The sequence below is a fragment of the Engraulis encrasicolus genome, chromosome 4 (assembly GCF_034702125.1).
Source record: "Engraulis encrasicolus isolate BLACKSEA-1 chromosome 4, IST_EnEncr_1.0, whole genome shotgun sequence".
Lineage (NCBI taxonomy): Eukaryota > Metazoa > Chordata > Actinopteri > Clupeiformes > Engraulidae > Engraulis > Engraulis encrasicolus.
In genome coordinates this window covers 7,443,629-7,458,628 of record NC_085860.1, presented here as the reverse complement: position 1 = coordinate 7,458,628, position 15,000 = coordinate 7,443,629, and the positions used below count along the sequence as shown (strand labels likewise).

The following is a 15,000-nucleotide window of genomic DNA, read 5'->3' as shown; positions in this document are numbered from 1 at the left end:
TTCTTTCCTCTCTGTCTGTCTCGCTCCTCATTTCTCTCTGTGTATCTCTCTGTGTATCTCTCTGTGTATCTCTCTGTGTATCTCTCTCTCTCTCTCTCTACCTCCCTCCCTATCTCTGTTTTCTTTCTTCTTTGTGCTGTAGAAGACAGCAGGTGGATCTGTCCTGCTGGGATGTAGCCCCCAAACACATACTATCCTCTTCCCGCGAAGCTATAAAACATGGACACGGTATGATCTCTTTGAATGGCCAGTGCTTCTATACTAGACAAGGCGCGTGTTTTAATCCACTGTGGTGGGAGTATGGCTGCAGGAGGTAGCCATTGATGCTGCTGGAGCGTTTTGTGACTGAGCAAGAATTCACTATCAACAGTACAAAGCAACACCATGTGCAACACCATTAACACTGACAAAAGACAGAGATGAAAACAGGGATAGTGAAAAAGAATGTGTATAGGAAAATCAGAAAGTGAATGTCTCATGACACATTAAAGCCTCTGAGCATACAGTTGCTATGACAGTGGGGTGATTGGAGAACATTGATGTTATTTCTCGTCAGGATGCAATTAGCATTTCTATGTTACTTTGACAGATCATAAATATATTATGTTCTTTATTAAGATGATTACATAAATGAGAACCCCTCCTACTTGCACTTGAAAAAAATTCAGGAAGATTGGCTGATCCGTCAGTGTGAGCTGATGTATTTTGTTTCCCATTGGCTGAGCAAAGATTGCAATGGTTCATAGAAGGTTTTTTAATGTGTGCAAGGGTAAAAAAGAGTGGAGGAGAGGAGCAAAGAGTTCTGTATGTAGCCTGGCTGCCATACTGAGCGTATTGGACAGGGGTAGGGGTGTCAAACTCAAAGTGACTGAGGACCAAAACCAAAAAAGTCATAGAATTTCCAGCTATGGTTCATAAGAGATGCAGTATATCCCAAAGGGGTTAACAGTGTGGAGATATCAGCAAGTTCTGCAAGGGCTTACCTCCGCATTCACTTTTCATCAACAAAAGCAGTCATTCACTAGCCCGATTATCTTCAAATCTCCTCTAGACTTGGTCTGACCAAGAGCATAACAATTAACATTTCCCAGACGGCATGGTTGACCCGCCTCTCTTGGTTTGCTACTGGCTGTTTGCTTGGCGACAAAGTAGGAGGAATTCACGATTTTTCCAGAGCTCAGAAACGATATTTGTATTGCTCCTGGCCTAACTAGAAGCAACGCTGAAGGTGTTGCGTCACTAGAAGGACGCAGCCTGGCAAGCCATTCATTGCCATTCATCCAAATCTGCTCGTTTCCCACTTGGCGTACTCCACCCTCTCATTTTGGGTGGGCAGGCCAGAGGCGCCCACTGGACCTATACACAGCAATCATTATTGTCAATGATGCTCCATTTCTCAGGCAAAGGCACAGCGGAGAACAACCAGACTGATGAGATCGAGAAAAATGCTATTTACGGCATATAGGTCCTTCTGTACTGTAGCATTAAAATCCATAGGGGCCGTTTCTAGGCGGTTCCTAATTCACTTGGACTCGGTCTGACAACAAATGCATAGGATTACAATTATAGGCCACCGCATGAGCAGACGTCTTGACAACAAATGCATGGGATTTGAATTATGGGCCGCGAAGCGCGGCATGGGCAGGATTGGAGAATAAAAGCGGGGGATTAGATGGTATGTGGACCGCACAGCGCACAGCGCACTGCTGCGTGAGCTGAAACTTGACGACAAGTGTGTGGGATTATTGTCCTGTAGAATGGGGGACCCGCACCATGGAGCCCGAGCTGAGCTGTTCTTTCACATCATGAAGAATGGCCTCGTGCTTTGGAGTGTGTGTGTGTGTGTGTGTGTGTGTGTGTGTGTGTGCGTGTGTGCGTGTGTGTGTGTGTGTGTGTGTGTGTGTGTGTGTGTGTGAGTGTGTGTGTGTGTGTGTGCGTGCGTGCGTGCGTGCGTGCGTGCGTGCGTGCGTGCGTGCGTGCGTGCGTGCGTGCGTGCGTGCGTGCGTGCGTGTGTGTGTGTAATAGTACAGAGCTGAAGCTGTGCTTTTGCATGGGGAAGAATGACTTCATACTGTGATAGCAGGCAGGGGATGCAGCAGAGGCTAGGAATGAAAACAGAGGGATACAAGTAAAAAGAAAACAAAGGAATAAATGAGGGGGGAGAGAAAGATGGAGACCGCATGTGTGTGTAACGGTGTGTGTGTGTACTGGTGTACTACGTACACTGTATGTGTCAGTAAGGCTGTCTGTGTGCAGGTGCTAATTGCATGTATTGTGTCCTTCACTGTGTATTGCAGTAGTGGGTGTGGATGACAGTGAAAACAATCAATAGTATTTTAGCATTAGATTAGATTTTGTCTGACCTCCACAGCACTTGAATTACTGTATGGTGCCCATGAGTGAGTTTAAAGTTCCAAGCCATTTAAAGGTGCACTGTTTAATAATTTGAGCAGTTTAGTCCCAGAATTCATGCTTCCCATTCACAATTGTTAGCTTTTTCACAAAAACTTACAACTGCTACCAAATTCTAAGTATTCATTATGACTGGGGAAATTGCACATTTCATGCTACTCTATGTCTGCCATTTTGAATTTCCAGAAATAGACATTTCTAGCTTTGGTCATTCAGTACAAGTAAATATCAGTTTATTACTTAGTAAATATTCATGAAAAGATCTAACTTGGCAATAGGCAGCTCAGTTTTAATGAGCAGTATAGTTGTAATACCTACTCTGGCCACCATCCTACACCTTTAAACAAATCATGGGTGAATTTCTCAAAACCAAAGTTGCTTACTACATTAGCTACTTTGTTGTTTTCAATGCATTTTCCCATTGGCAACTACTGAAGTTGCTAACAGGCTAACAACTTCTCTTTTGAGAAACTCACCCCATCTTTCCATTGAACCAACGCTGGAGAGAAGGAATGAGGAAACGAAGAAAGAGAGCAAAAGAGTGAACAGGCATGGTATGAGAGTAATGACACTCCCAAACGTACTTGAAAAAAGAAAAAATGAATAAGATGAAGTTTGCCGACTGCAGTCAAGTGATGGAAATTGCAAACGGCAGTGATGTGAGCAATGGAATGTTTGTTAAGCAAATTACACTCAACGAGTAGAACAGAACACACACACAAAACACACACACACACACACACACTCCTTCCACTCACACACACACACACACACACACACACACACACACACACACACACACACACACACACACACACACACACACACACACACACACACACACACACACACACACACACACACTCCTTCCACACACACACACACACACACACACACACACACACACACACACACACACACACACACACACACACACACACACACACACACACACACACACACACACACACACACACACCCACTCTCTCTCTCTCTCTCACACACACACACACACACACACACACACACACACACACACACACACACACACACACACACACACACACACACACACACACACACACACACACACACACACACACACACACACACACACACACACACCACTCTCTCTCTCTCTCTCTCACACACACACACACACACACACACACACACACACACACACACACACACACACACACACACACACACACCACTCTCTCTCTCTCTCACACACACACACACACACACACACACACACACACACACACACACACACACACACACACACACACACACACACACACACACACACACACACACACACCCACTCTCTCTCTCTCTCTCTCTCTCTCACACACACACACACACACACACACACACACACACACACACACACACACACACACACACAACACACACACACACACACACACACACACACACACACACACACACACACACACACACACACTCCTTCCACACACACACAGAGAAACACACTCACAGACACACACAGACACACAGACACACACACAGACACACACACACACACACACACACACACACACACACCACACCCACACACACACACACACACACACACACACACACACACACACACACACACACACACACACACACACACACACACACACACACACACACACACACACTTACAGTAATAGGTGAATGGTTAGTATGTGTCAATTAATTTGTACTGTATGCGTGTATGCTACTAGACACCTGAATTTCCTTCGGGATCGATACATTTTACTCTACTTTACTCTACTCTACAGACACACACAGCAGTGATAGTAAATATTAAGGCTAACGGCACTGAGGAGAGTGTCAGTGTGGGTAGAGATACAGGCCAGGGGCAGAGGGGTTAGCTTGAGGTGACTCATAGTACCTGGCCTGGGGTGACTCTTCATATGAGGAACCCATTGAGATTAGAAGCCTTCACTATAATACACCTCATCCCAGGTCATCTGCTGCCACCTGGGCATATGTGAATGACAGGTAGCAGTATCAACAGCGCCATCAGCCCTGCCCTGCTCGATAACACATACGGTACTTAGCCAATGAGCACAGCCATGCAATCACCGAGAGGCATGCACACCAACACATCACCGGGCAATCACAAAGACACTGGAACATCACAGACACTGACACAAATGCAGACAATATTATACATTAGACACACACATACGTGCATGCACACACACGCGCGCGCGCACACACGTACACGCACGCACGCACGCACGCAAGCACGCACGCACGCACGCACGCACATACACACACACACACACACACACACACGCACACACACACACACACACACACACACACACACACAGACAATCATTTCCCTGACCCTGCTTTTTATAGATGGGGGGAGGGCAGTTCAGTTCAATCTGCGGGGCACAGTGTGATGAGGCGGGGTGATGCAATCCCATCAGCGGCGGGCCGGGACCTCTCCTTGCCGCGTATTAGATGAGGGCGATGCCAGGTTAACTGCTTTGGTGGGCACTGCTCCCCACTACCATAAGCACCCCCACCCACCTTTGTCTGTCTCTGTCTCTGTCTCATTATGATCTGTCTCTGTCTGCTTCTCTCTCTCTCTCTCTCTCTCTCTCTCTCTCTCTCTCTCTCTCTCTCTCTCTCTCTCTCTCTCTCTCTCTCTCTCTCTCTCTCTCTCTCGTGCGTGAATGCGTGCGCCTGGCAGGCTGGGAGGCCTTGGGAGAAAGAGCAGACACTAGCTCCCAGTGGTCTACATCAGTACCATTTTACGTTTAGATGACCGAGGCAGATAGAGATTCATGCATAATGCAAGGTAGGGATTTACAAAATACCTCTCTCATAGCAATGCTCACTAACAGACCTACACATACAGTCAAACACACACACACACACATTATGCCACTTTTAGCCAACACTGGAAACTTGCTATTATAGTTTGAAGTTTTTGCGATTGCAGTTGAAACTGCTGAGTCACAACAGATATGTTAAGATATGTGTAGACACTGAATGCTCAAAACAACTGTATAATTTCACTATCCCTGTTTTCACTCCTTTCAATTGTCTGTCTCATTTGAAATGTTTTGGCAAAAAACTACAGGTGGTCTTTCCGCAATTAGCGCTTTGACAGCCATTTAACAGACTCAAGGCCATGTCATGCAGAACGGGGGGGCGCCCATGCGTATAAAACCCACATGCACCACGGGACACAAATGTGATTACAGGGACAAATAGGTCAGGGACATTTTATTTCACTTTCTCGCTGGAATAAAAAAATGCAGTAATTGTAACCTTACCAAGGAGAGCTAAATGGATTCTATTTAGACACTGAAACTGCACAAAATGGAGGAGATACTCAAAATTGTGCGCTCCACGGAAAGAATGGGCATGGTTCCAATATGAAAGGAAAAATGGATGTATGCCATTTGCTAGTTTGATGTGTGATTTAAAACCCTTCTTGCACGGGCTATGCTCAAAGACAGGGGAAATGGTAAAGATGATTAAAACCCTGTAGTTTTCCAGGATCCCCCTGACGTCAGGTGAATGTCCCTTTAGGACAGTGTTTCCCAACCTTTTTCTTAAGGGACCCATGTTTTACTATTGTAAGCTTTGGTGACCCAACCACGCGAGCGCCCGCACGAGACGGAGTCACAAGATGCCCTCTGTTTCCTGCGAAAACTAATTTTAGTTATTTTATTCCTCAATTCGTCTTTGGTCAAATATAGAATACATGTTTAATGTAGCACTTACAATTTGTTGCTTCTATGCATTTATTAGTTAAATGCTTTGTCTTTTATTCAACATGGGCTATATATATTTAAAATGAAACCCCTTAAAATCAAGAGGGCTCCGCGACCCCCTGTGGATCTTTGGCGACCCATAAGGTGGGTCCGGACCCATAGGTTGGGAACCACAGCTTTAGGAGACCAACGGAGGTTGACAATGAATGGAGTTCCCTTAACGCTGCAGATGGTGCTAGTGCACATCTTAAACAATCCACCACCAAATGCACAGAAAGAGAAGAGGAAGGATGGCTCAACCAAAGAGAGTAGATTTGAGTAAGATACTTCAGGCTCAGAATTTTCCAGGATTCATGTGATGTCAGGTGAACGCCCCTTTAGGAGAACTTCGGTTGGGAGAGCTTTGAAGTCTTACGGTTGAGAATAAATGGAGTCCCCGTAGCGCTGTAGATGGTGATAGCGCACATCTTGTGCAAGCCACCATCAAACATCACAAAAAGAGAAGAAGGAGGGGACCACACCCCCTTAGGAGACCGGATTTGAGCACACTTCTTTGAATTGGGTAGGCATGTTTTGATTACTTTGGTACTTTGGACAATGTTTTGTCATGGACTCCTCAATTATTATGAAAAGTACACATTTTTTCCCAAAGTCAGTTGTTGCACAAGTCCTCAGTTTATCATTCTCCCCATGATTTTGTTTGCTAAGTCTGAGGTCATAGTTGATGTAGAGTGGTATTTCTCAATGGGGGCGATACAGCCCCCCAGGGTGCGTTGGGGAGCTCTAGGGGGGCGTTGAGAAAGATACAGCTGAGATGGGGCAGTGCTTAGTTGCCATTGGCAGTAGTCTATTTCATTTTTTAATAATAAGGCGGGCGTTGTCATCAGGTCAAGGAGGCGTTTGGAGGCTTGTGATGAGGCCAAGGGGGCGTTCAAAAGAGGTTGAGAACCACTGAGTTTAAGGTAATCAACCCTTTGGATGTGTTTAATTCCAATCCATCCACAAACAAGGAGTAGTTCATATAAGCATGCCATCCTTCATCTCCAGCAAATGACAGGCTTAAACTAAAGCAGCATAGAGTCCAACACGCTCCCTTTCGCTCTTACACGTACAAACAAAACCAATAAATGGTACAGAAAGAAAGTGTTAACAATGTCTACATACAGTATCCGTTGCCCAGGTGAAGTATAAGGTCAGATCAGGTTAAGATGTAACTGCCCACGTGGGGCCATGGTGAGAGAGAGAGAGAGAGAGAGAGAGAGAGAGAGAGAGAGAGAGAGAGAGAGAGAGAGAGAGAGAGAGAGAGAGAGAGAGAGAGAGAGAGAGAGAGAGAGAGAGAGAGAGAGAGAGAGACGGATGGTGGAGAGTGTCTGTACCATTATGAGAAATCATTAGAGGAGAATGAGATCGCTCAGGAGTATTGACTGCCATGGTAATAGGCGCTCATTGTGTGTGAAGGGTATTGAATGGGACTCTGTTAATCTACAGTGGACGACAGTGGAGAGTACTTCAACTCACTCCTCACTTTAGTCAGGGCAATACCAACCACACCGCAGACACCACAGGGAGACAATACCCTAGACAGCGTTGGAGGACTGTGAAGATGTAAGGCATGGTAACAACTCATAAAAAATACTGTATTTAATACAATAATATAAATCACATAAAGACTGCTTTTCAGAAGCTATTCTTTATACTTTATTAATAAATAGACACCGTTTCAATCTTGCATTCATCATCGAAAACAAGACCTCAGACAGGTCAGGGCTGTTAAGATGTGAATACTGACATGGTATTTCAGCGGGTAGCAAGTGTTAAAAAATCATACTTGAATGGATAGTTAGAATCCTTTACAGAGTCTTTCTTCAAAAGCTTTTCTGTGCATTTTATTGAAAAAAGCCACCGTTTCAATCATCTTCAGCGTGATTTTCATCAGTTATCTTGAAATATGCTCCTGTTTGTAAAATAATATAGTTCTGAGATGGACAAAGACAAAGATAATTAAAAGCAAAACCAGGAGCACAGTCTTATTTTTCAGTCGTATTTTTTTTCAATAAATGTCCACGGAGAAGAACAATAAGAAAATCTAACAACCAGACGAGGACCAGAGGGGAACTCTGCAATTTGTCTGCATCAGCAGCGGTGGATCCTGCCTGTCCATACTGTGAACAATGTAATGCGCTAAAGATTTCACTTTATCAGTATACTAAACAAGATTCTGCGCCGTAAACTCGACACATAAACTGTCAGAAAAGACTTTCAATACTGCTATGGACAATCCCAAAGTGTGAGGAAATAATGCACAATGTATTTTTTTACACTATGTTACATGACATAGCAGATCATTGCACCATGGCAACCTTCCTTAGTCCAAAGCGTACAGGTATATTATGTTCCACTGGTCTACTTTAACTCGATCCGCGTCAATTCACATGCCCTTCCTTGGTGACCCTCTTCAATTTTCCTGATTTCTCACTGACAGGTACCTTCTGATGCCAACTGAAGGAATTCCAAGTTTTAGCATCCTACCTTTAACGGTTTTGGAAAAGACGCCCTCCAAAGTTTGGGTGCCACGCCCACCTGTCGAGCCCAGGAACTGCACATAAAAATGATGTAGGCCTATACAATTCCTGGGCTCTAAAAATGGGCGTGGCACAGGGTCACCTGGGGCGATTCTAGGGCAGGGGTGGGGAACCTATGTCTCAAGGGTCGTTTGTGGCCCTGGAGGCCATTTTATCCGACCCCCGATGTAATTTTGATATTATGGAGATGAAATATGGAACATTTTGTCAGGGAATCTTAAAAAATATATTTGCAATACAATTAAGTTATATACAGGGGACCTAGAGAAGGTGAGGACTGTTTTGAAGGTGGCTGCATTCAATATAGGCCCATAGTGCAGGGGGAAAAACTGGTTTGTGTTCGTAGTACGGCCCTCATACGGCCCTCAGAGGACTTTTACGGCCCTCGGATGAATTTGATGTGACCCCTCGAATTAAAAAGGTTCCCCTCCCCTGTTCTAGGGAATCGTGTGAGTTGACATGGAATGCCAAATAACTTCCACATCCATTTTACCCAAAGTGTCTCTGTGCAAAAAAGGAGCCAATCCGCACACTTCAGGTCTTTTTTTGTGCAAAGCTTTACAGAAACGTGTACTGAATCCTGCTCCTTCTAAACAGATTGACTAATCACCAACCAAACTGTCTCGAAAAAGGCTCAGTGAATAATGGAGACGTCTGTACGGTGGAGGTTGAGGAGGACAATGCGGTGCACTGTAAGTACTGACATTAACATTCCTGCCGGGAGCTCTGGGGACCCTGCAGAAGGTGCTCTAGCCAGCCAGCATAGGCAGCACTCACTACCTACATTTGCATAGTCTGCATGCTGGAGGGTCGCGACGGAGGTCTTAGAACGCGGACATTTTATAGAGCATGAATACAGAGCAGAGAAGTGAAGGAGGGCGGGGACTCTGTGTGTATGTGTGTGTGTGTGTGTGTGTGTGTGGGGGGTTACTAGGTGTGGTTGCCCTTCCTTTTCAGCACATCGACTGTGTGTGTGTGTGTGTGTGTGTGTGTGTGTGTGTGTGTGTGTGTGTGTGTGTGTGTGTGTGTGTGTGTGTGTGTGTGTGTGTGTGTGTGTGTGTGTGCGTGCGTGCGTGCGTGCGTGCACACGTGTGTGTGTGCGTGCACACGTATGTGTGTGTGCGTGCACACGTGTGTGTGTGTGTGTGTGTGTGTGTGTGTGTGTGTGTGTGTGTGGTGGAGATACAGCAGATACTCACTGGACAGACTTGGAGGACTGCGATCTGAATTTGCTGAACTCTCCTGGTGCCGTCCACTCCGTGCCCAGCTGGAACACACAAGACAAGACAGCAGTTAGGACACACACACAGGACACAACCAGGAAAGCGGTAACACACACCCACATGCACATAGGACAAAGTGCACACACGCACGCACGCACGCACGCACGCACGCACGCACGCACGCACGCACGCACGCACGCACGCACGCACGCACGCACGCACGCACGCACGCACACATTCTCTCTATTGCTCCCAAGGAACAAGCAAAAAGAATTTGAACACCCGAATGCTGATGCAATAGTGTACATTTATTGCACATTGGAATGTGCAGTGCAATGAGTGCTACCTAGTTGAAAGGTGCAAACCAGGATGGCTTTGTATCTCAGGGCAGAACATATACCATTAGGACACAAGCTGTTGGCTATCAGAGATGCTTTATGAACTTAATATGATTTTATGCAATTCATTAATAGTTGATTGTTTTTTCTTGTCCAACAACACGATTTTCACAATCACTCTACTTTTTCACTGGGGTCAACATGCCAGGCAAGTGCATGTACTGCATGTATGCAATATGTGCAATGATGGGCAAACCCAATTCAGAAGCTATAACCCAGTGCCACATATTCCAGATGACCTGTTTTATCTGTCCAATTAGGTCTGGAGGAGGTAAAAGCAGGTCGTTTGGAATGTGTGGAGCTGCGTTGCAGCTTCTGAATACAAGCCACCTATCACGGTGTATGCATACATACTGTAAGTTTAGTTTTCAAAAAAGAGAAGACACTTGTGTTTTTACAAGGAGAGTAGACCCTCTGGGTTGAAGGATTAAGCATTCCTGGCAAAAAAAACATGTTTCTGTTTGGGCGGACATATTGTTCTACTATGACCTCGTTCCTTAACTGATCTTCCTTCTGTTGAGTTTGTTGACCCTAAAAATATACCAGACGTGCCCATCAACCATGCCCATCTTGACATGGAGGAAATTCGGCAGGTGCGCGACAGCACATGTTTCTTCACCATCCCGTGGCCATGTTTCAGTCTTCAGCTATTTCAGGCCAGACTGCAAGAGCTTCCACATAAACGTGAACTAGCTATGTGTTGACTCGACCCTGGCACCGTCTGGTTGTTGGCTTAAGGCCAATGCCATAACCATATCACAATCTTCACCTTTCAAAATAAGAGTGTAGGTAGATCGCATGCTACATTATTGCAAATCCAAGAGACATAAAGATAAATAAAACAAATTAAAAAGTTCAAGAATCAAATCCAAGTCCAAGAATCAGCTGAAAAAAACTGTGGTCCAAATCAAAATACTGTAACATTATATGAATGATGGTTTTACACTGTACAATTAATTATGTTGTAGGAAATTATGTTGTACATATATAAATAAAACTCAAACGCTAAAACCTCGACAGAGGTAATATAAATGGTGGCCCTTCAGAGCTGGTCCAGCATCTTGGAGGCGGGGGGGTTGGGAGTGTTTTACACAGCCAGACAAAAACCCAGATGAGCAGGGAGGAGAAAAACAAGATAACGTGTGTGTTTGTGTGTGTGTGTGTGTGTGTGTGTGTGTGTGTGTGTGTGTGTGTGTGTGTGTGTGTGTGTGTGTGTGTGTGTGTGTGTGTGTGTTGGTGTGTGTGAGAGAGAGAGAGAGAGAGAGAGAGAGAGAGAGAGAGAGAGAGAGAGAGAGAGAGAGAGAGAGAGAGAGAGAGAGAGAGAGAGAGAGAGAGAGAAAGAGCAAATCAGAACCAAGAAGAAAGAGTGAGATGGTGAGATAGTGTTGCAACACGGTTGCTTCTAGCAGAGGCTTTTTGCTCTGCATCTCGTTTCTTCTAGTCAGCCATCTCGGCTCCACAGTGGCACGGCGAGGCAGTGATTTTCTAGCCGGGCTGAGGCGACCGCTGCTTTAATTAGAGCCCCTGCTGCCACAAGATCCATAATGAAAGCACAAGGAGGAGCGGCACAGCGAGGAGTCTTTTAATTGTTTATATTTGCCATATTTATCTACTTAGAAGAGCAGACCGACGCACACACGAGCATGCTCTGCTCTCACACACATGCACTCAAAGGCACATATACTTACACACACAAACACAGACACTCTATCACTCTCTTTCTGTTACAAAAAACTCAGAGAGAGAGAGAGAGAGAGAGAGAGAGAGAGAGAGAGAGAGAGAGAGAGAGAGAAAGAGAGAGAGAGAGAGAGAGAGAGAGAGAGAGAGAGAGAGAGAGAGAGAGAGAGAGAGAGAGTGTACAGCATGTTAGGGTAATTGATGGGTCTGCCCTCTGGTTCCATAAACAGACAGGAGTCCAGTTCTCAATAGGGCCTTTCATCCAGGCCTTTGCCTCGGCCAAAGAAACACAGACTGACCATCAAAAGATCAGCACCCATGTTTAGCTCTCTCTCTCTCTCTCTCTCTCTCTCTCTCTCTCTCTCTCTCTCTCTCTCTCTCTCTCTCTCTCTCTCTCTCTCTCTGACCAAAGACTTCTCACTTGTAAATACAAAATGCACTGCACATGTTTATTTGTGTGCACATTTGTACACACAAAGTGAGTGTACATGAGTGTACTGTGTGTCTATCTGCAGAGATATGCATGCATTTGTAATGTCATAGTGTGCTGTGCATAGCATGTGTACCCACATGAGTGCAAAAGCAAACGCCAAAACCCCTGAGTGATGGAAGAGCTGTTGCATGAACCCTAAACCGTGAAAACCTTGGCCGGCCTGCCACGGTTGGTAGCCCTTTCTAAAAAGCAGTACATCACACCGCACATTGCACCAGAGTCAAAAATAACTCTAAAAGTAGCAACAACAACTACAGCAGAAGGGCAGCACAGAGGCCAGACATCCAGCCATCCGTCCACCCAGACTGCCTGTGCCAGTCCTCGGCCCAGACCCAGACAGGCATCTTAAGCCATCCATGGATAATGGGCCTCTACCCACTCTCTCCACTGTGCCCAGGGGCACGGCCACAGGCTGCAGCAGCGGTGGTGGTGATGCTACTGGCAGTGGTTGTGGGGGCGGAAAAGAACAGGTCGAGGTGCCAAGGCTGTGTCAGTAAGCCACTGCTGTTTGGCGAAGGCGCTTGGAGTTGGTGCTTTGGTTCAGTGACGTCTGGGGTGTGTCCCATCCCCCTGCTCTTTAGTCTGAGCAGCTGTACGAATGTCAGAGCAAATAATGTGTGGGAATATACCTGGATATGTGAATGTACCGTGAATATATGTGAGGAAACTGTTTGCATACATTGTGCTATTTACCCATACTAAAATGTCTATGAATATTTCCTGCATGTGGTTGCTTTCTGCAAATCGATAAGTGCAAAGCTAATGTGAAAACGGTTTCATCGACAAGAATAAACCAAGAACAGACCAGGCGCAACATGAGCGATTCCAACGACAGAAGTAATTGACTTTGTATCAAGATGTGCAACAAAAGCGATTCAGGCAACTTGGGCGACAGTTTGTAGTTGGACAGCCACCACAGCCAATGGGAATGCTGGAATGCTTGCATTCTACTTTTAAAAGATATACTCTGTCATCTCTTATCGCACATATCACTCTTGCTGCACAGTTCAGCGATTCTCTGTCGCTTGATCTTGTTCTCCCGGTAACAGCACAGCAGAAGAGAGCTATTCATTATCAGCACGGCTTCTATTTCCGCCACTCATACCTAAACTACCCTAAAAAAGGCAAAGTGAAGTAAGTACATATTTAATTTGAATTCAGTTTAGAATGAAAATGGTCTTCATAACACCCCCTTTATCTTGTGACAAAGCATTATCTTCCAAAGGTGTCCCGTTTTAAAGATATCACTATGTCAAACTTGCAGTCACTACAATATTAAACCTAATACCAAGACATTCAAGCCATTTTTCTTAGTTTCATTGTTAGCGTAGTTACTGCATTTTGCCTTTGTTGGGGAGATCAGTACACTTTCGTTCTTTCGACTGAAACTTTTTAGCTGTTGACTGTTTTTCTGTTTATTTTTCTTCCATATTTTTGTTGTTGTATTGTGTGTGTTTGTCTGCCTGTCAATCAAGTCTGTAACGGTCGAGAGTGCTCAACTCCACAGCCACAAATCCAATGCAAGTGCTCTTGAGAAACATTGGGTTGTTTTGTGAATTTAGACACAGAAATGGGTTTGACACATTGAAACTTTAAACTTTGTAAGTGTTAATTTCGTAAAAAAGGGAAAAGAAAGGAGCAAAAGACAAATCCTAAGTACCACTTGTCCTTGAAATGCCTTTGGTGAAATAAGACTTTTCGCATTGCGGGAGCATGAAACTAGAAGCACTTTCTTTCTATTTGCCATTCTGTCTGTCTGGCTGTCTGCCTGTTTGTCTTGTTTGCCTGTCTACCTTTCCATCTGTTTGTATGCATTTCTTTTTGTGTGTCCTTCTTGCATAAATAAGCAAGTGAGGGGGTGGTGACTGAGAGAGCAGCAAGAAAACTCAAGACACTCTTTCACAGTGCGCAACTTTAGCTGCCTGCGTGAACCCATATGCATGCACGGACGCACGTACACACGCACGCACACACACACACAGCGAAAAAGCGCACACACACACACACACGCGCGCACACACACACACGCACACACACACACACACGCACGCACACACACACACACACAGCGAAAAAGCGCACACACACACACGCGCGCACACACACACACGCACACACACAAAGTTGCCAAATAGCAACACACATGCACGCACACACACACCCACGCATACACACAAACGCAAACACATACACACACACACACAGAGTTGGCAAACAGCAGGCATCAGCTTAATGAGAGTTTACAGCTGACAGAAGCACAGGAGCACTCAAACATAAGCGGACAGACTGTCACACACAGAGCGACATAGAGACCAGACAGACATACTAACAAACAGACAGAAGGTTGAAAAATGCCTGCTGTCAAAAACAGAGCTTAAAGGAAAGGTGGAAACAGAATCAATGGCATCTGACACAGACACTGACATGGAAAACTATGGGTCAATAGGCAGACAT

The 15,000-nt window shown here is 45.3% G+C and overlaps 1 protein-coding gene across 1 annotated transcript in view; it reads right to left on the bottom strand.

The window, feature by feature from the left end:
* Positions 1-15,000, bottom strand: part of b4galnt4a (beta-1,4-N-acetyl-galactosaminyl transferase 4a) — a 260,391-nt gene that overhangs the window by 70,367 nt on the left and 175,024 nt on the right. Inside the window, exon 7 of the mRNA XM_063196347.1 lies at positions 9,955-10,022. Within this exon, the coding sequence (XP_063052417.1) occupies positions 9,955-10,022 (68 nt within the window). The remainder of the gene's footprint in view (positions 1-9,954; positions 10,023-15,000) is intronic.